The 14913-nt window shown below is 35.0% G+C and overlaps 1 protein-coding gene across 2 annotated transcripts in view; it reads right to left on the bottom strand.

Annotated features, from left to right (window-relative positions):
• FCHO2 (FCH and mu domain containing endocytic adaptor 2) overlaps positions 1 to 14913 on the bottom strand; it is a 102314-nt gene that overhangs the window by 55556 nt on the left and 31845 nt on the right. For both annotated transcript variants that reach the window (XM_016214433.2, XM_016214432.2), the window contains exons 6-8: positions 12582 to 12686; positions 6830 to 6928; positions 5983 to 6079 (exon numbers count right to left, since the gene is read on the bottom strand). In XM_016214433.2, the coding sequence (XP_016069919.1) occupies positions 5983 to 6079; positions 6830 to 6928; positions 12582 to 12686 (301 nt within the window). The remainder of the gene's footprint in view (positions 1 to 5982; positions 6080 to 6829; positions 6929 to 12581; positions 12687 to 14913) is intronic.

The following is a 14913-nucleotide window of genomic DNA, read 5'->3' as shown; positions in this document are numbered from 1 at the left end:
TTGCTCCTGGGTCTGCGGAACAAAACACAGCCACATTCTTACATGCCTGGGATGATGAACCAGGCAAGCTAACATGAAAATGAGCATCAGCCCGGCCGGGCGTGGCTCAGCGGTTGAGCGTCGACCTAGGATCCAGGCGATTGGGGTTCGATTCCCGGTCAGGGCACATGCCCGGGTTGCGGGCTGCAGCCGATCAACGACTCTCTCATCATTGATATTTCTAGCTCTCTCTCTCCCTCCCCTTTCCTCTCTCTGAAATCAATAAAGATATATTTAAAAATAAAGAAAATGAGCATCAAACTCCAGCTTGTGGTGATATGCAAAGGGCACGGTTCAATTTCTGGTTTTACTGTGTGCTTGCTGATTACCTTGGACTAGTTACCTTCTCTTTGAGAACCTAAGTCATATCATTTTTATAAATGATATGAGGATTAACAATAATACCTTTTGGGGGGGAAAACAAAACAAAAAAACACACAATAATACCTTTTGCCATATTTGCTTTCTCTTTCTCTATAAACATACCTATATACATAGTTTTTTCGCCTGCCAAGTCATTTACAAGTTACAACATCAATGCCACTTCACTTCAAGAAAATTTACTTTAATAAAATGCTTGTAGAAAAAATTCCCACAATCCAGTGTTTCCAAATCTCAACTCCTAGTTGAACCTTCTAGTGCAATGTTTCCTGCATGAGAATCACCATTTACTTTTCAGAGAGAGTGAAAGGGGGGTGGGAGAGACAGACATCGATTGCTTGCCTCCCACTCGCACCCCGACCAGGTCCAGGAATCAAATCTGCAACCCAGATATGTGCCTTTGACTGGGAATTGAACCCATGACCCTTCAGTGCTCCGGCTGACATCCTTACCACTGAGCCACACCCGCCAGGGTGGGGCTAATTTTTAAAAAAATATTTTTTATTGACTTTAAAGAGAGAGGAAGGGAGAGAGAAAAACATCGATGAAAGAGAATCATCAATCCACTGTCTCCCGCATACTCCTTATTGGGGATCAGGAACCAAACAGGTGACCTCTTGGTGCATGGGACAATGCTCACCCGAGCCCCGCTGGCAAGGCTGATTGTTTTATGTGAGGGTATTTTTTCCACTGCTTTTCTGAGAGAGTGGAAGAGAGAAACATTGACATGAGAGAGACACATGGACTGGCTGCCTCCTGCATGTGCCCCGACTGGGGCCAAGGATCGAGCCTGCAACCAGGGTGTGTGCCCTTGGCTGGAATCAAGCCCAGGACCCTTCAGCTCGAGGGCCGACGCTCTAACCATTAAGCACACTGGTTAGGGCTGGGCTAATTGTTTTTTATATCTACCTTTCTCATGCTTTTTCTATTTGTATCTTCAAACATTTCTCTGGAAGTCAAAAAATGGAAGCTATAAAACTATATTGCCATATAATGAAAAAACGATGAGCTTTTCAAGAAAACCTTTTCTTTAAACATATTAAACACTGACCTACCAACTTTTCATTTTGTTTAAGTTACTCACTCTTTTGTTTCTTATAAAGAGAAACTTGTTTAACTTTTACGAATTATAAACAACATATAGTAAAATTAGCAGAATGATGGCACGCCCTCCTTGGGGCACACCCGCTCGAATCTCCTTTTCAAGTGAATTTTCTTTCTTCTAAACTCCAAGGGTCCCCATAAGACTTGCAGTCAGGGGACCACTGGGCAGCAGCAGCCTGTCCCAGGCTAACTCCCAAGTCTTGTCTACTAAGGCCTCCTTTTCTCTGACTCTCCAGTGTGCTGCCAGCAGCTTCCCCTTGGCTCACTTCTTTCCCCAAACGTTTCTAGAGAGCCAAAGCAGCCCTGCCTAGACTTTCTCCTGTTGCTTCTTCTTAGACCCTTCCTTGTTTCACTGTCTCCGGCTTTAATAAACATACTCTCAAAATAAATAAAATAAATAAAATTAGCAGAATGACTATAAACCAGGAAACTTCAAAAATATGCATTTTAATCTCCTTTGGCAAACAAAATACATGAGAATAGGTAGAAATACTAGAATAATCTTATTAGAACATAAAAAGATATTCAAAATTAGAAAATACCTGTTCATTCATGACCCTTTCAGACCACCGGTGTTTGATATTTCAAGCATCCAATTACAGTGACCCAAATTCCAGAAGAGCCAGGCAGTACTATACTTAAAAAGTAATGTCAAAAACAGTATGGAGGTTCCTCAAAAATACAAAAATTGAACCACCATATGATCTAGCAATTCTACTTTCAAGTATATATCTGAAATATATAAAATCATTATCTCAAAAAGGTACCTGCACCCCCCCATATTCACTTGGCTATTTATAATAGCCAAGACATAGAAACAACCTAACTGTCCACTTACAGATGAATGGATAAAGAAAATGTGGTGTGTATATATACAATGGAATATTATTCCGCCATAACAAAGAAGCAAACTCTGCTATTTATAACAATGTGGATGGAACTTGAGGGTATTATGCTAACTGAAATAAGTCAGAAAGACAAATTCTATATGATCTTATTTATTTGTGGAATCTAAAAAAAAATACGAAGAACAGGTTGGTGTTTGTCAGAGGTGAGGAGTGGGGGGTTTGCAAAATGGGTAAAGGTGGTCAAAAGGTACCAACTTCCATTATAAGGTCAAAAAGTCCTGGAGATGTAATACACAGCATGGTGACTACACTTAACAATATTGTACCGTATATCTGAACGGTAAGAAAGTAGTTCCTAAAAGTTATCACAAGAAAAAAAACCTGTAACTGTGTGTGGGGATGGATATTAACTAAACTTATTTTGGTAACCATTTTGCAATAAATACATATATCAAATCATTACAAACTAGTACAATATTATGTCAATTATATCTCAAAAAAGTAATGACAAAAATGTCACTGCATGTAATAAGTAGTATAAAATAGTCTCAATGAATAGGAAAAAAATTTTAATGTTCTCAAAGTGTTTGACTGACACAATAATTAGAGACAAAGTTAGGGGTTATATCTTTCAATAGATAATTGACTAAAAAAAACAGTCACTTTTCAGCACAAGAGAAATAGGCTAACCTTTAGGTTTACAAAGCTTTTAAAGAACTGGGCCTCTTTTTAAAATGTGTAGTCCACAGGACTAAAGCTAATTTAAGAAAGAATTCATCCACCAGAGGGGGCTCTTACAAAGCAGGAGAAATAAAATGTTAATAGCAATCAATAGGATACAAATTGAAGGTTAAATACATGTTAGAAAGCAAAATCCTTTAAGCCTATGAATTCCATACAATCACATGTAAAATTTTGACTGCTATTTTTCTGAGAAATTCAAAATTTTTCATCATTGCAATGGGCTCCAAGACTAGTTTGTTCATCTGTCCAAAAGCTGAACAAATAAATATGAAAGGGCGGTAACTAGTCACCCATAGCAAGTCAACTAGAGAAGTAATATATTTCCTTCTACTAAATCCCACACTCCCTCCCCTCCTTTTTTAAAGTTAGGTCTAGAATCAGTTTTTTTGAAAGTCAGTGACAATGTCAATAGTCATCCTGAATCAGTTATCTAATTCTGGGTCTAGTGATTGTAGGAAAGCTCACGACATTGCCACTCTTGGACTCCCTTTTCACCATTTAGCTACAGAAATTTTCTACATCTTAGTATATCTTGAGGCCAGGAAATTTAAATTTATAAAGAAACAACCCATTATTAACTACCTATTAATTAGGATTGCATTAATTTTTGAAAATAACGTTAATTTTTGAAAATAACATTAAATACTCAATAAATATAACATTATCTCATGTAAACTTCACAACTCCATGAGGTAGGTACTATTATTATCCCCACTTTACAGATAAGAGCCTTAAGGCTTAAAAGTCTCAATGCTAGGAAAGGTGGACCACAAACTACAGGACTAAGTAGTGTGCTGTACCACAAATAAGAAAATATGATACAATCTACCAATCTTGTTTAGATTTCTGTCTAAGGCATTTTTAACCAGCCAATATATCTTTGCTTTTATTCTATGAACACTTCTAAATGCTCTACATAAAATTCTATTTGTTCCCCAATTGTTTTTACCTCTCTTAACTGGTCTTCACTTATAATTTAATCTCTTTTCAAGGAATTTTAGGGTTTCTCACTGTTTTGTAGTTATGTCTTAACATCCTATTTTCTATATATATGTAAACCTACTGAGTTCTATTCTAATTGCTCCAAAACATGGGCCTTGGGGACTGGAATCCTGGCATTTAATCCCAGCTCTGCCATGTACTAGTTTAGGCAAATCATTTAACCTCTCAACATTTCCCTCATCTGAAAAATGGGAATAGTAGTACCTACCCTCAAAGAGTTGTTGAAGATCAAAGTTTGCCTGCAAAGTGGTTGGCATAGTACATGGCACAGAGTTAAGTGCTCACTAAACTTTAACCATAATTTACTATTCGCTCACCAAAGACTTTTCAAACAGCAAATCCATCCATTCCAACCTTAATACGCTAACCTTACCCATTTGGTCATTAATTTATCAAAAATGTATTTACACATAAACAGGCGAATCAAATATGTAACTTTTCTTCACAAGTACAACTTAAAATTTAAGATAGCAACAATGCCAAAAAAAGTACTGTTAAATTTCTCAGGAACTTTTGATGGAGGAAGTAACACATGACCTGACTCTTTTTAAGAATTTATTCTTTAAACAAATAAATGGAAAGATATGGGATGGGAAAGGAGTGGGATATAGCATTTTCTAGAGTAGGGACATAAGAGCAACTAAGGTACCAAGAGAAAAGAAGGACTTGTACAGGAAACAGCAAACAGTTCAGGCAGACTGTACTAAAGGGTATCTGTAAAAGTAATAATGGAAAATAAGACTCAAGACTGGTCAAGGCCTGGTCCTAAAAGGCTTTGAATGCAAGTTCAGAATCTAAATTTCATTCTGTCTTTAATAAAATGTCAAAGATTTATAAGCAGTGCAATTATGAGTTCATAATTGTACAGTCATAGCATGAATGTGCTATAAAATGTACAATGGATTGCTGTGCTAATATTTAGAAACCTGATGCTACAATTAATCAGGTAGGTAGAGAGGGCATGGAAAGAAGGTCTGAAGGGAAAATCTACTAACATAACTGAATCAGTGTGATTTGAAACTTAATGGAATGTAGGAAGAATGAAGTCAAGGCGATTTAGGTTTCAAGCCTTAGTTCTGTGAACTGTACTGAAGAAAAATGGTTCCAGACTTCTCTACAAATCACTTACCTATTTTCCTGAATTCCAAACCATACTTTAACTTCTTTACTGGACTGAATTATTTTTACCTGTGAAACAGATATCTGGCAAGAACATGGTAGAGTAACAAATAGACTGAAGAAATCTGGAAGACTATGATGAGCAGGAGAAGGGAAAAGAAGGGAATGAGCTACTTATTATATTTGATGTATCATAATATGCTTATTTAAAAAGTAAGATTCTGAATACCTATAACCATCTATTCATAAAATAGGAATCAGGATTCTTGTATTCATTTGTTCACTGGTGTATCCCCAGTATCTAAAACAGTGCCAGGAACACTCTTAGCATTCAATTAATAGATTTGTTAAATATATGTGTGAGTAAAAAAAAAAAGTTATTAAATTTAAGAGTTCTTCATTGGCCTCAATGCTCTGAGCACTCAATATTGTCTCCAACTCTTCCTCTTTTTTAAATGACCTTCCGTTGCTAACTTACTTTCAAAAACATAAAGTGCAATATATTAAGTTAGTAAAGGTTGTAATAACCATTTTAAGTAATACTAAATTATTAAGCACTAAAAGTTAAAACAAAAATCTTAATTTTTAACATATCACCAGACACAGAGTAAATGATACCTGAGATTTTACACACATTTTCAGGTATCTCCCAAGCTCCATTTTGCAGTATTGGAATTTAAAGGCAAACACATTAGTTGCTGATGGGAAATGTAAATACATTTCCTTGCAGAGTTTATCATCTTACCAGGTCTTTCCTTCCCGGTGCTTTTTGATTCAGCAAATTTTTGTATCAAGCTTTCAACTGTAGTGTTAGCCATGTTATTTATAAATTCCTCGTGGACCTATTAAAATGAGATAAAGATAAATTCTTTCTTTTTCCATAAATATTCTCACTATATGTCAGACAAAACTTCCACAAAGCAATTAAAATTCATTACCCAAAAATATGTATTTTTTGACCCAGAGCCTTTGAGAACTTTCATTTACTTAACATGCTCTGTTACCTAACATACAGTGTTAGATCTGTGGGCACCAACAACTGTTTACATGAACCCCTTAAGATATGGCTGCATGACCTTAGAATTAAATGCAGCTTCCTGTTTCCCTCTTGGAATGTTTTAGAGCATAATCCTTATGATAAATAAAAATTATACAGGCAATTAAAACAGTTTTAGATCTTTAACAATAAAGAATAGCAGACATCATCTTTCTCTACTATATTTCAATGAATCCCAAATTGTGATCATTAAACTCTTTTATATTTTTGGAAAATTTCTATGTACAAGTTCTACAACTTACTGAAGCTGCTGCTCTAACTTTTAAAATAGTAAAACTTAAAAAAAGATATATTAAAAAATTGGTAACTTCAGAATTTTAATGTAAAGAGAACTGAACGTAGTTAATTTTAAAAATTACTTTGAATCATCATCCTTGGTGGCCAATTAAAATCCAGTTTATTTTATATTTAATACATGTAAACACATTTTTTTATCTGAAATAATTCAGTATCATGTTATGAGTTTCAGATTTCTGAAGAGTCATAAATGAACATAAAATGTTGGTGAATCAGTTCATCAAGAGTAAAAACTTACCTGGCCTATTTGCAAATGAACTTCCTTTACAGCATTTGACAAGGATCCTATAATTTCCTTTATGTGAATGAGATGGGTTTCTTCAATGTCTTGAAATTTCTGAGTAGCAAATATAAAAAATTACATATATAAAATATATATACAGACACATATACATATATATATGCTGAAATTGAAAGACCTTTTAGAAGATATCTCAATTCAGCTAACCAAATTTAGCAAGTTACTCATCATGTAATGTTCAGCAATGCTTCTAGACAAATGGATTTAGTAAACATGCTGAAATATAGCACTGAGAAAAGTTAACTTTGTGTTATACCATTTTTCAGGTAAACATGAACTTTTTCAGAGTTTGAAGATAACACAAATTAAAACCTATAATCGTGGTGAGAAAATAAGAAGACCCAGAAGGGTGTCATAAAAGCCAAGGGAGAAGTGTTTCAAAAACTGAAAAACAATTAGTCAGCAGAGCAAAAACCGCAGTTTACTTCTGAAGACTTTACAATCTAGCCCACAGACTCTCGAAATGTCTTTCTCATCTTTGAAATGTTAATATGTAGTCTTCAAAAGAGATATTCTGTGGCCAAATAAATTTGGGAAGCCTGTAAACTCTATTTTAGCAGTTCTCAACTGAAGGTGGGGATGCACCAGATCACCTGGGGAATGTTTTCAAACTACAAAACACACATATCCTCCACTACACCTGGGGGTGGGGGGTGGGAAGAGGTGAGAATGTTGTTTGGAAAGAATTTCCAGGTTATTCTGGTATTTATTTCCCAGTAAGAAAACCACTGCTAGACTTGGCTTCATAATAAACATTAAAAACTTTAAAAATGACTGAATAACAAAACTTGTTTCATTGTGCTTAACCCAGTGTTTTCCAAAATTCTTTGACCAAACAACCCTTTTGTCTTTCTTCACCTCCGAATATCTATTACTATCTCACAGAACAATATTCCTCAAAATAGGATTTGAGAAATGCTGAACTAGCCATTTCAAACAAAATACATTCGTCATTTCCACTGCGCAAGCCTGATTACCCTTCCCCCACCTCCCACCCCAAATTAAATCAGTTCTAAGAAATAGGCCTAAATGCCTTGTTATTTTTTCTCTGGTTAGTTTATCAAATTAAATTCTATCACCCCATATTTAATATCCAGTTTTCTTCAACACTCAATTTCATGATCAAAAATCACTAAGCCAAATGATCGTGTCCATATTTGTGTTAAGCTTCTGAACTTTTTTCAAAAAATCAATAAAGGTGCAATTACAGTTCTATCAATAATGCAACAATAACCCAAACACTTCAATTTTATTCATGAGGAATGGCAGAGTTAAAATAGAGTGCTTGTTTTGACTAATTTTGACCAAGTCAATGAGAATACTAACATTGCAAGATACTGATATAATCTTAAGAACTGAGGAATATTCAGCAGGAACATGATTCTACCTTATGGTCATATTATAAGAAGTTACCCTCAGCTTAAATTTCTGTAACTTAATGAACAAGATATTGCCTCACAGAGGTAGACCCACATCCAGGAAAAGTTGGTCAAAATTGCATTTCTAATTCCAAGAAAACTGTGCTGCCTTCTCATTCTCTTTTGAAACAGCTCTAGTGAATAAGGCAGATCCTTAATTATTTAGAAAAATCTTGAGCATGAAGCCACACACAAACTCAATGCATGATTCAAATGCAATTTTGAAATTGTGCTGAGTTTTTTTGGTGGGGAGACACTGCTAAATATCACAATTCCTCAAAATTAGTGACTGCTAAACTCAGAGCAATTCAGCAATAAGAATATATACTCTCAAGTGTTTGAATATAAATAAATTAACTTTCTTGAACAAATGAGATGATTTTTCCTCCTTGCAATTTCAAATTCACTGTCTGTATATACTGCTGCATAAATATATTAAAAAGTACAATTCTTTCTGCCACTAGAAATATATACAGAAGTACTCTAATCCTAAATCCTTAATCTGGGGGTGTTGCTTAAACAAATCTCAGACTCCCTGAACTAGCCATCAAACTGTCTAAAGTGAACAAAATCTCCATATTATTTAAAGTTTTTCAAGTGTCATTAACTGACAGTGGTAAAAAGCAAAAACACAAAGAGAAGTCACAATTTTAATCATGATTATTCTCAACCCAATGAAAAAAATTAAGTCACAAATACTCCAACTACATTCTAACCTCTTTAACCCCAGGTACTCAATTTCCTTCCCCACTAGTAAATATAGGTCCTGCCACCCAAATTTGATTCTCATTAAACAGGTCCCTTCCTACTGGGATTAGGTCAATCTGCTTAGCCTGGAAGAAAAGGAAAGTGGAGATGTACAATAATTTTTTTCACTTCTAAATAACCCAAATAAAAGTCTACTGTCTATTAACAAACAATAGTTAATTGTTTTGCCGGTGAGAGACAGAGACAGAGACAGAGACAGAGACAAAGGAGGGGGGACATTATTAGCACAGTATACAATAATCTTTATTTAAGAGCAGCACTGGTTATTTATATATCTGATCAAATAAATTAATGATCCCATCTTGGAAATGTCAGGATAAACAATTAAAACGCTAATTTGGGAAGGAAAAAAAGGTAATGAGGAAGCAGAAGACAAAGGTAAGGAGAGGGGAAAAAATGAATGCTAAAAATTCTTTAAGAATACATTTATAAAGTAATATAAACAAAACCCTTGACTCTAGCAAATTCTAATTCCTGTTTTTTCAAATAAATAATTGAAAGGTAAATATTTTCATTGCTAGAAACTAGTCATTTTGATACAAAATTAACAAGTCAACGATAATGGCCTTATAAATGAGTATTCTGATTTAGAAGACAAAAGAGCACTTGCTGAAGTCTACAATGATCTTTGTTGCTATAGAAATTAAAACTTTTTATCTCACTAGAGTTGGAGCCTCAATTTAACACAACTAAATATAAGCCCTCCTTGAAACATGATGATTTCCCAGCTGCCAAGACATTATACTTCCCAGTTTTCTTCCTTCTCTGGCTTCTCCTACTTGGGTTTCAGCATCTCTTCCTCTATCAAACTGTCAATGATGAATCTCAGAGTGTGGGTGGCCCTTTCTTCCCCCACACTCTGTTCAAAGGTGATGTCATTATGGCTTTGTGTGCTGACAAGCCCCTATTTTATACAGGCTCACAAGCTTTTAGTCAAAACTTTTAGGGCCAGGTGTTTCGGAATTCAGTATTTTGGATTTTTAAAATAAAGATAACATGGTGTTATTAACATATATTTCATAACACTACCAGCAGGATCTGCAGTGGCATCTATTTATCAAAAACATTAGTATTTCTAAAACATGTATATTTAGTCTAAGTAATATAAATAAAAACTATAAAAATAGCCTCACATCAATTTAAGTCAAGTTTTGCTGCAAAATGAGTTAGAGAAAAACACATGGTTTTCAGAGCTTTTGGAATCCAGAACTGTGACTAAGGGACTGCGAATAGTATTATGTCCAGCTCAGCTTACTTAGATCCTCCAAAACTGCCCATTTGTTGTCTCCACTCAGGTACAGGCTGTTCAAAACTAAACATCTGGTCCCCTTCTGAGCCTCAAACTAACAGTTCTTCGTCTAGTCTTTCCCATTCATCTCTATCCATGTAAACTTGAAAGCCAAAACCTAAAAGAGATCTTGATCTTCCCAGAATTCTTCCATCCACCCCACTCCAGCCATCTCCAAATGCACATTGCTCTCACTCTCCAAGGCCGCCACATTGGCCCTCATCCTTCTCACCTCACCACTAACTGCCTTCCAAACTGGGTTCTTGATTCTCCTTTGTCCTCAATATAATCTATTCTTCACAAAACTGCCAGAATTATCTTTCAAAATGCAGACCAGATCACGTCACATCCTTGCATACCACCCTCCAATGTCTTCAAACTACTCTTAGAAGAAAACCCAAACCCTTACTAAAGCCTGGTCCTTGCCTATGTTCTCCTTAACTTCATGCCTCACCATCATCTCTTCTTACTCAGTTTTAGTAAGCACTTTTTACTTTCTATAATGTGACAGCTCTTTTACATTCCTGAGTCTTCACACCTATGGTCCCCAATGCCTGGAACACTCTGGTCCTAGAATGAGTCTCTTACTCATTCGTCTCAGTTTCAAATGTCACATCTCCAAAAAATGCCTTTCCTAACTTCCTAATCCAAATTAGGTTCACTCTTATTATTCTATGTCACTGAAGCCTATTCTCCCCCTTGTAACACTGTACTAATTTATAACTTTACATTCAGGCATGTATTTAATGTCTGCCCCCCTCCTCTACACTCCCAGAGCAGGAAGATATCTGTTTTATTTAAGTAGATACAGTATACACCCAGTTTCTAGCACAGTGCTCACAACATTATGAGTAAACATGGATGCATGGATGCCTACACACAAGCAAGCCTTTTGGTCTCTGGTGAGTCCTTCACCACTCCCAGTGAGAAGATTCCCTAGAGTCCAAAGAGTCCGTTTGTAAGTCCTTCTTTCATACTTACTGAGAGCCTACCATGAACTGAGAACTGTTTTAAGTGCTGAGGAAATAGCAGTAAACAAGTCAATCCCTGCTCTCACAAAACTTACATTTTTGTGGGGGAAGACAGACAATTATAAAATACATATATATGAACCACTGTGTTTCACCATGTTCCAACCCCTCAGACATGACAACTAAGAATAATGTTATAAGAAGAGGTTCCTCCACCAGCCTCAGTACCAGAGTGGTAATAATGCAGCTGACCCAGGGTGAACAAGTAGCGTAACAAATAAACCCTTGCTATCGTAAGTCACTGAGATTTGGAGGATTTTGTTGTTGTTGTTAATCCTCACCTGAGGATATTTTTTTTCCATTGATATTTTTAAAAAGAGAGGAATGGGAGGGGAGAGAGAGAAAAACATCAATGTGAGAGAGATACATTGATTGGTTGCCTCCCACATGCGTCCCAACCTGGGCCAGGGATCAAGCCTGCAACCAAGGTACATGCCCTTGACTGGGAACTGAATCTGAGACCCTTCAGTCCAAAGGCCAACAGTTTAACTACAGAGCCAAACCAGCTAGGGCCTTTGGGCATTCTTTGTTCTTCAGCATACCCAGCCTATCCTAATACAACAAATAAAATTCATGGTATGTTACATAATGAAAGGTGCTGCAAGGGAAGGGCAAGAGGGCAAGAGGGCAAGAGGGTGGGGGCGGAAGTTTTAGGAATGATTCATAAAAGGCACCCATCTTAAACCTAGGCCTTTAATTAAGGCTCTAAGAACATTAAATTGAATATAAATATCCCAAGCTTATGGAAGACAGACATTTTTTTATTGTCTCTCTTCTCTCACTAAAATGGAAGTTCTATGAAAGCAGAGAGTTTTGTTTTGTTAACTGCTATATCCTCAGCACTGAGTTATTTCCAGTTTTCCCCTTAAGCAGAAGTCAATTTTAAAATCCATATATAAGGCCAGCAGTCAGCACTGTCTTCTTCATCATTTACCTATGTCCTCATTTTCCCCAATTCTCCTTAAATAGCCTCTTCTGATCTATCTGAATAATCCATTATAATTATTGCATCTTGGTCTTCAATCTCCAAAACAAAATGTGTATTTGTAAAACAGCAATATTAAAACATTGAGATTGAACATTTTAACATTTCTAATACTAAAAAATTATATGACAGAAAAATTATATTTAACCAGTAAACATAAATATCCTGTTTTAGATTTTAAAGCCTTAAAAATACAAACCTGAGCTGTTTCTGTCATTTTCTGTTCAAAATCAGCTTTTGCTAATGCATATTTTTCCACATAGAGTTTATAGGTATCTGTAGCTTTCTTAGATTTAACAGCTGCCTGTAACAAAACAAAAACATTTTGAATTACAAAATGATCTATCTTCTTTCTTGATGTAAGTTAATATGAAATAACAATTTAATACACTTTAAGAGATGAGGCAATTTTAGAAAGTACTGGGGACATCTACATTTTTTTAAAGCAAGAAACATCTTTCATTAGAAACAACTATACAGCAATAATCTTAAAACAACTTTCTAAATAGTACATATGCTTAGTAATACCATAAATTCTTAGAATAAAATTATAGAAACGAAATGTCCTAGTAGTAACAAACTTGACCACTTTTGTAAAGTCATTACTAAAAGGGAAGTTGGGGCATTTGTTCTTAAGTGAGGAAATTATGGTTTAAAAGCAATAGCTACATTTCTTCTCATAAGTAAAAGGGCTTTAACAGATTTCCTATTGATAACAAAATAATTCTTACATCTTTTATTTATTTTATTCATTAGAACATTACAAATAAATTTACTACCAGAAAAGTTTCTGTTTAAGTGTCTATAATTTTTATAATAAAGTCCTATGAAGCAAATATATACATATAAAGTACTTAGTCATAGTTCACAACCAAAGTGCCTTCTAAACGGTGTTTTATAAATATAAGGGTCTGTAAGTGAGGGTAAGACACATACTATGTCATAATAATATGTGTTTTCAAATTTACCAAAGAAAAAATGATTCAAAGATCTATGCACATTTTTTAAAAATCTATACTCATGTTAATAATAAGATTATAGCCCTGGCTGGGTGGCTAAGTTGGCTGGAGTGTCGTCCTATACACCAAAAAGGTTGTGGGTTCGATTCCCAGTCGGGACACATACCTAGCTTGTGGGTTTGATCCTTGGTCAGGGCTAATGTGGGAGGCAACTGATCGATGCTTCTCTCACATCGATGTTTCTCTCTCTCCCTTCCTCTCTCTCTAAAAATCAATAAAAACATATCCTCAGGTGAGGATTAAAAATAATAGTATAATAATAAGCTTATTATAGGCCAAAATAAATTACTTACTTAGACTTGGATTTGAATATATCTAAATCAGGGACCCACTAACACCTCTCAGCAGAACAATCAGAAAAAAGCACCCTTTCTCTGAGCTGTCCACCCCACCACAGAGCAAAATGAATCACAGGCTGTATTTCAGGCCACCAACTCACAACCCCTGGACACAACCACATGCTATAGCTTTGCTCAATATGTTAATCAAAAATATGTCCCTTAATTTCATCTCAATTATTACCTTATATTAAACCTTTTCTGGTGTGTATCAAGACTGAGACAATCATTTCTTTAAGTATAATCCCTAGTTACCATGTATTTTTCAAGTGGTCCCTACATACACAAAAAAGAATAAAGAGCAGTGTTTAACCCAGAAGTATTTTAAACCTCCAGAAAATTTCAACTAATTTAGCTAGGAAACTTTTGCATTAATTATATGGACGCATACCAATTCACTGCTTGATGTGTATGTTACAGTATATACTATAAGTAAATGTTCCTATAGCTCATTTTTTTAAGTACTTTATTTTGAAATACAGTCAACTTTTCACTGCATTTGTTCATATTCCTTTATAAATTTTTAGGAAAAATTAATTATTACATAGACAAATGCCCCATTTCTTTCCCAGTCTCATTCTCCCCCCATTTATTCCACAAAGGTAACTCACATCATGTGGCTTCATGTTTACTGTCCCCATGCATGTCCCTAGTATGTATTTATTTATAAATAAAAATGACTTTCTAGCAGAGAATTAAAGATTATGTAAAAGGTATCAAAATCTACATATTTTTCTGGAACTTTACTTTTCTTCTTCAACATTATACTTTTCAGATTTACCCATTTTAATTCATGTCATTCTAGCCCTTTTTTTTAACTTTTGTAATAGAAATTTTAGAGTACATAAAAAATGGATTCTATCCATTCCTCCCACTCCAGTATTTTTTTTTGCTAGAGTATTTTAAATCCCATATTATTTATTTTGATTTATTTAAATCCCCTTTTATTTATTTTACCCATTCATTTAAATTGCTGAATAGTCTCATTATATGAAACATTCTCCTCCTGCCAAACAAAGTCATTTTACATAAGATTATTTTTTCAATTTGACAACCAACCTATTTATATAGGAGACTAATTTATTTACATGTATTATAGTTATTGATGTATTTAGACTTATTTCTGTTGACTTGAGTTTTCTGTGTACCATTCATTTACTTTGCTCTCTACTTC

Source organism: Miniopterus natalensis, chromosome 3 (genome assembly GCF_054644295.1).
Source record: "Miniopterus natalensis isolate mMinNat1 chromosome 3, mMinNat1.hap1, whole genome shotgun sequence".
Lineage (NCBI taxonomy): Eukaryota > Metazoa > Chordata > Mammalia > Chiroptera > Miniopteridae > Miniopterus > Miniopterus natalensis.
Note: the sequence above shows the minus strand (reverse complement) of the source record. Positions and strands in the feature narration are given on the sequence as shown.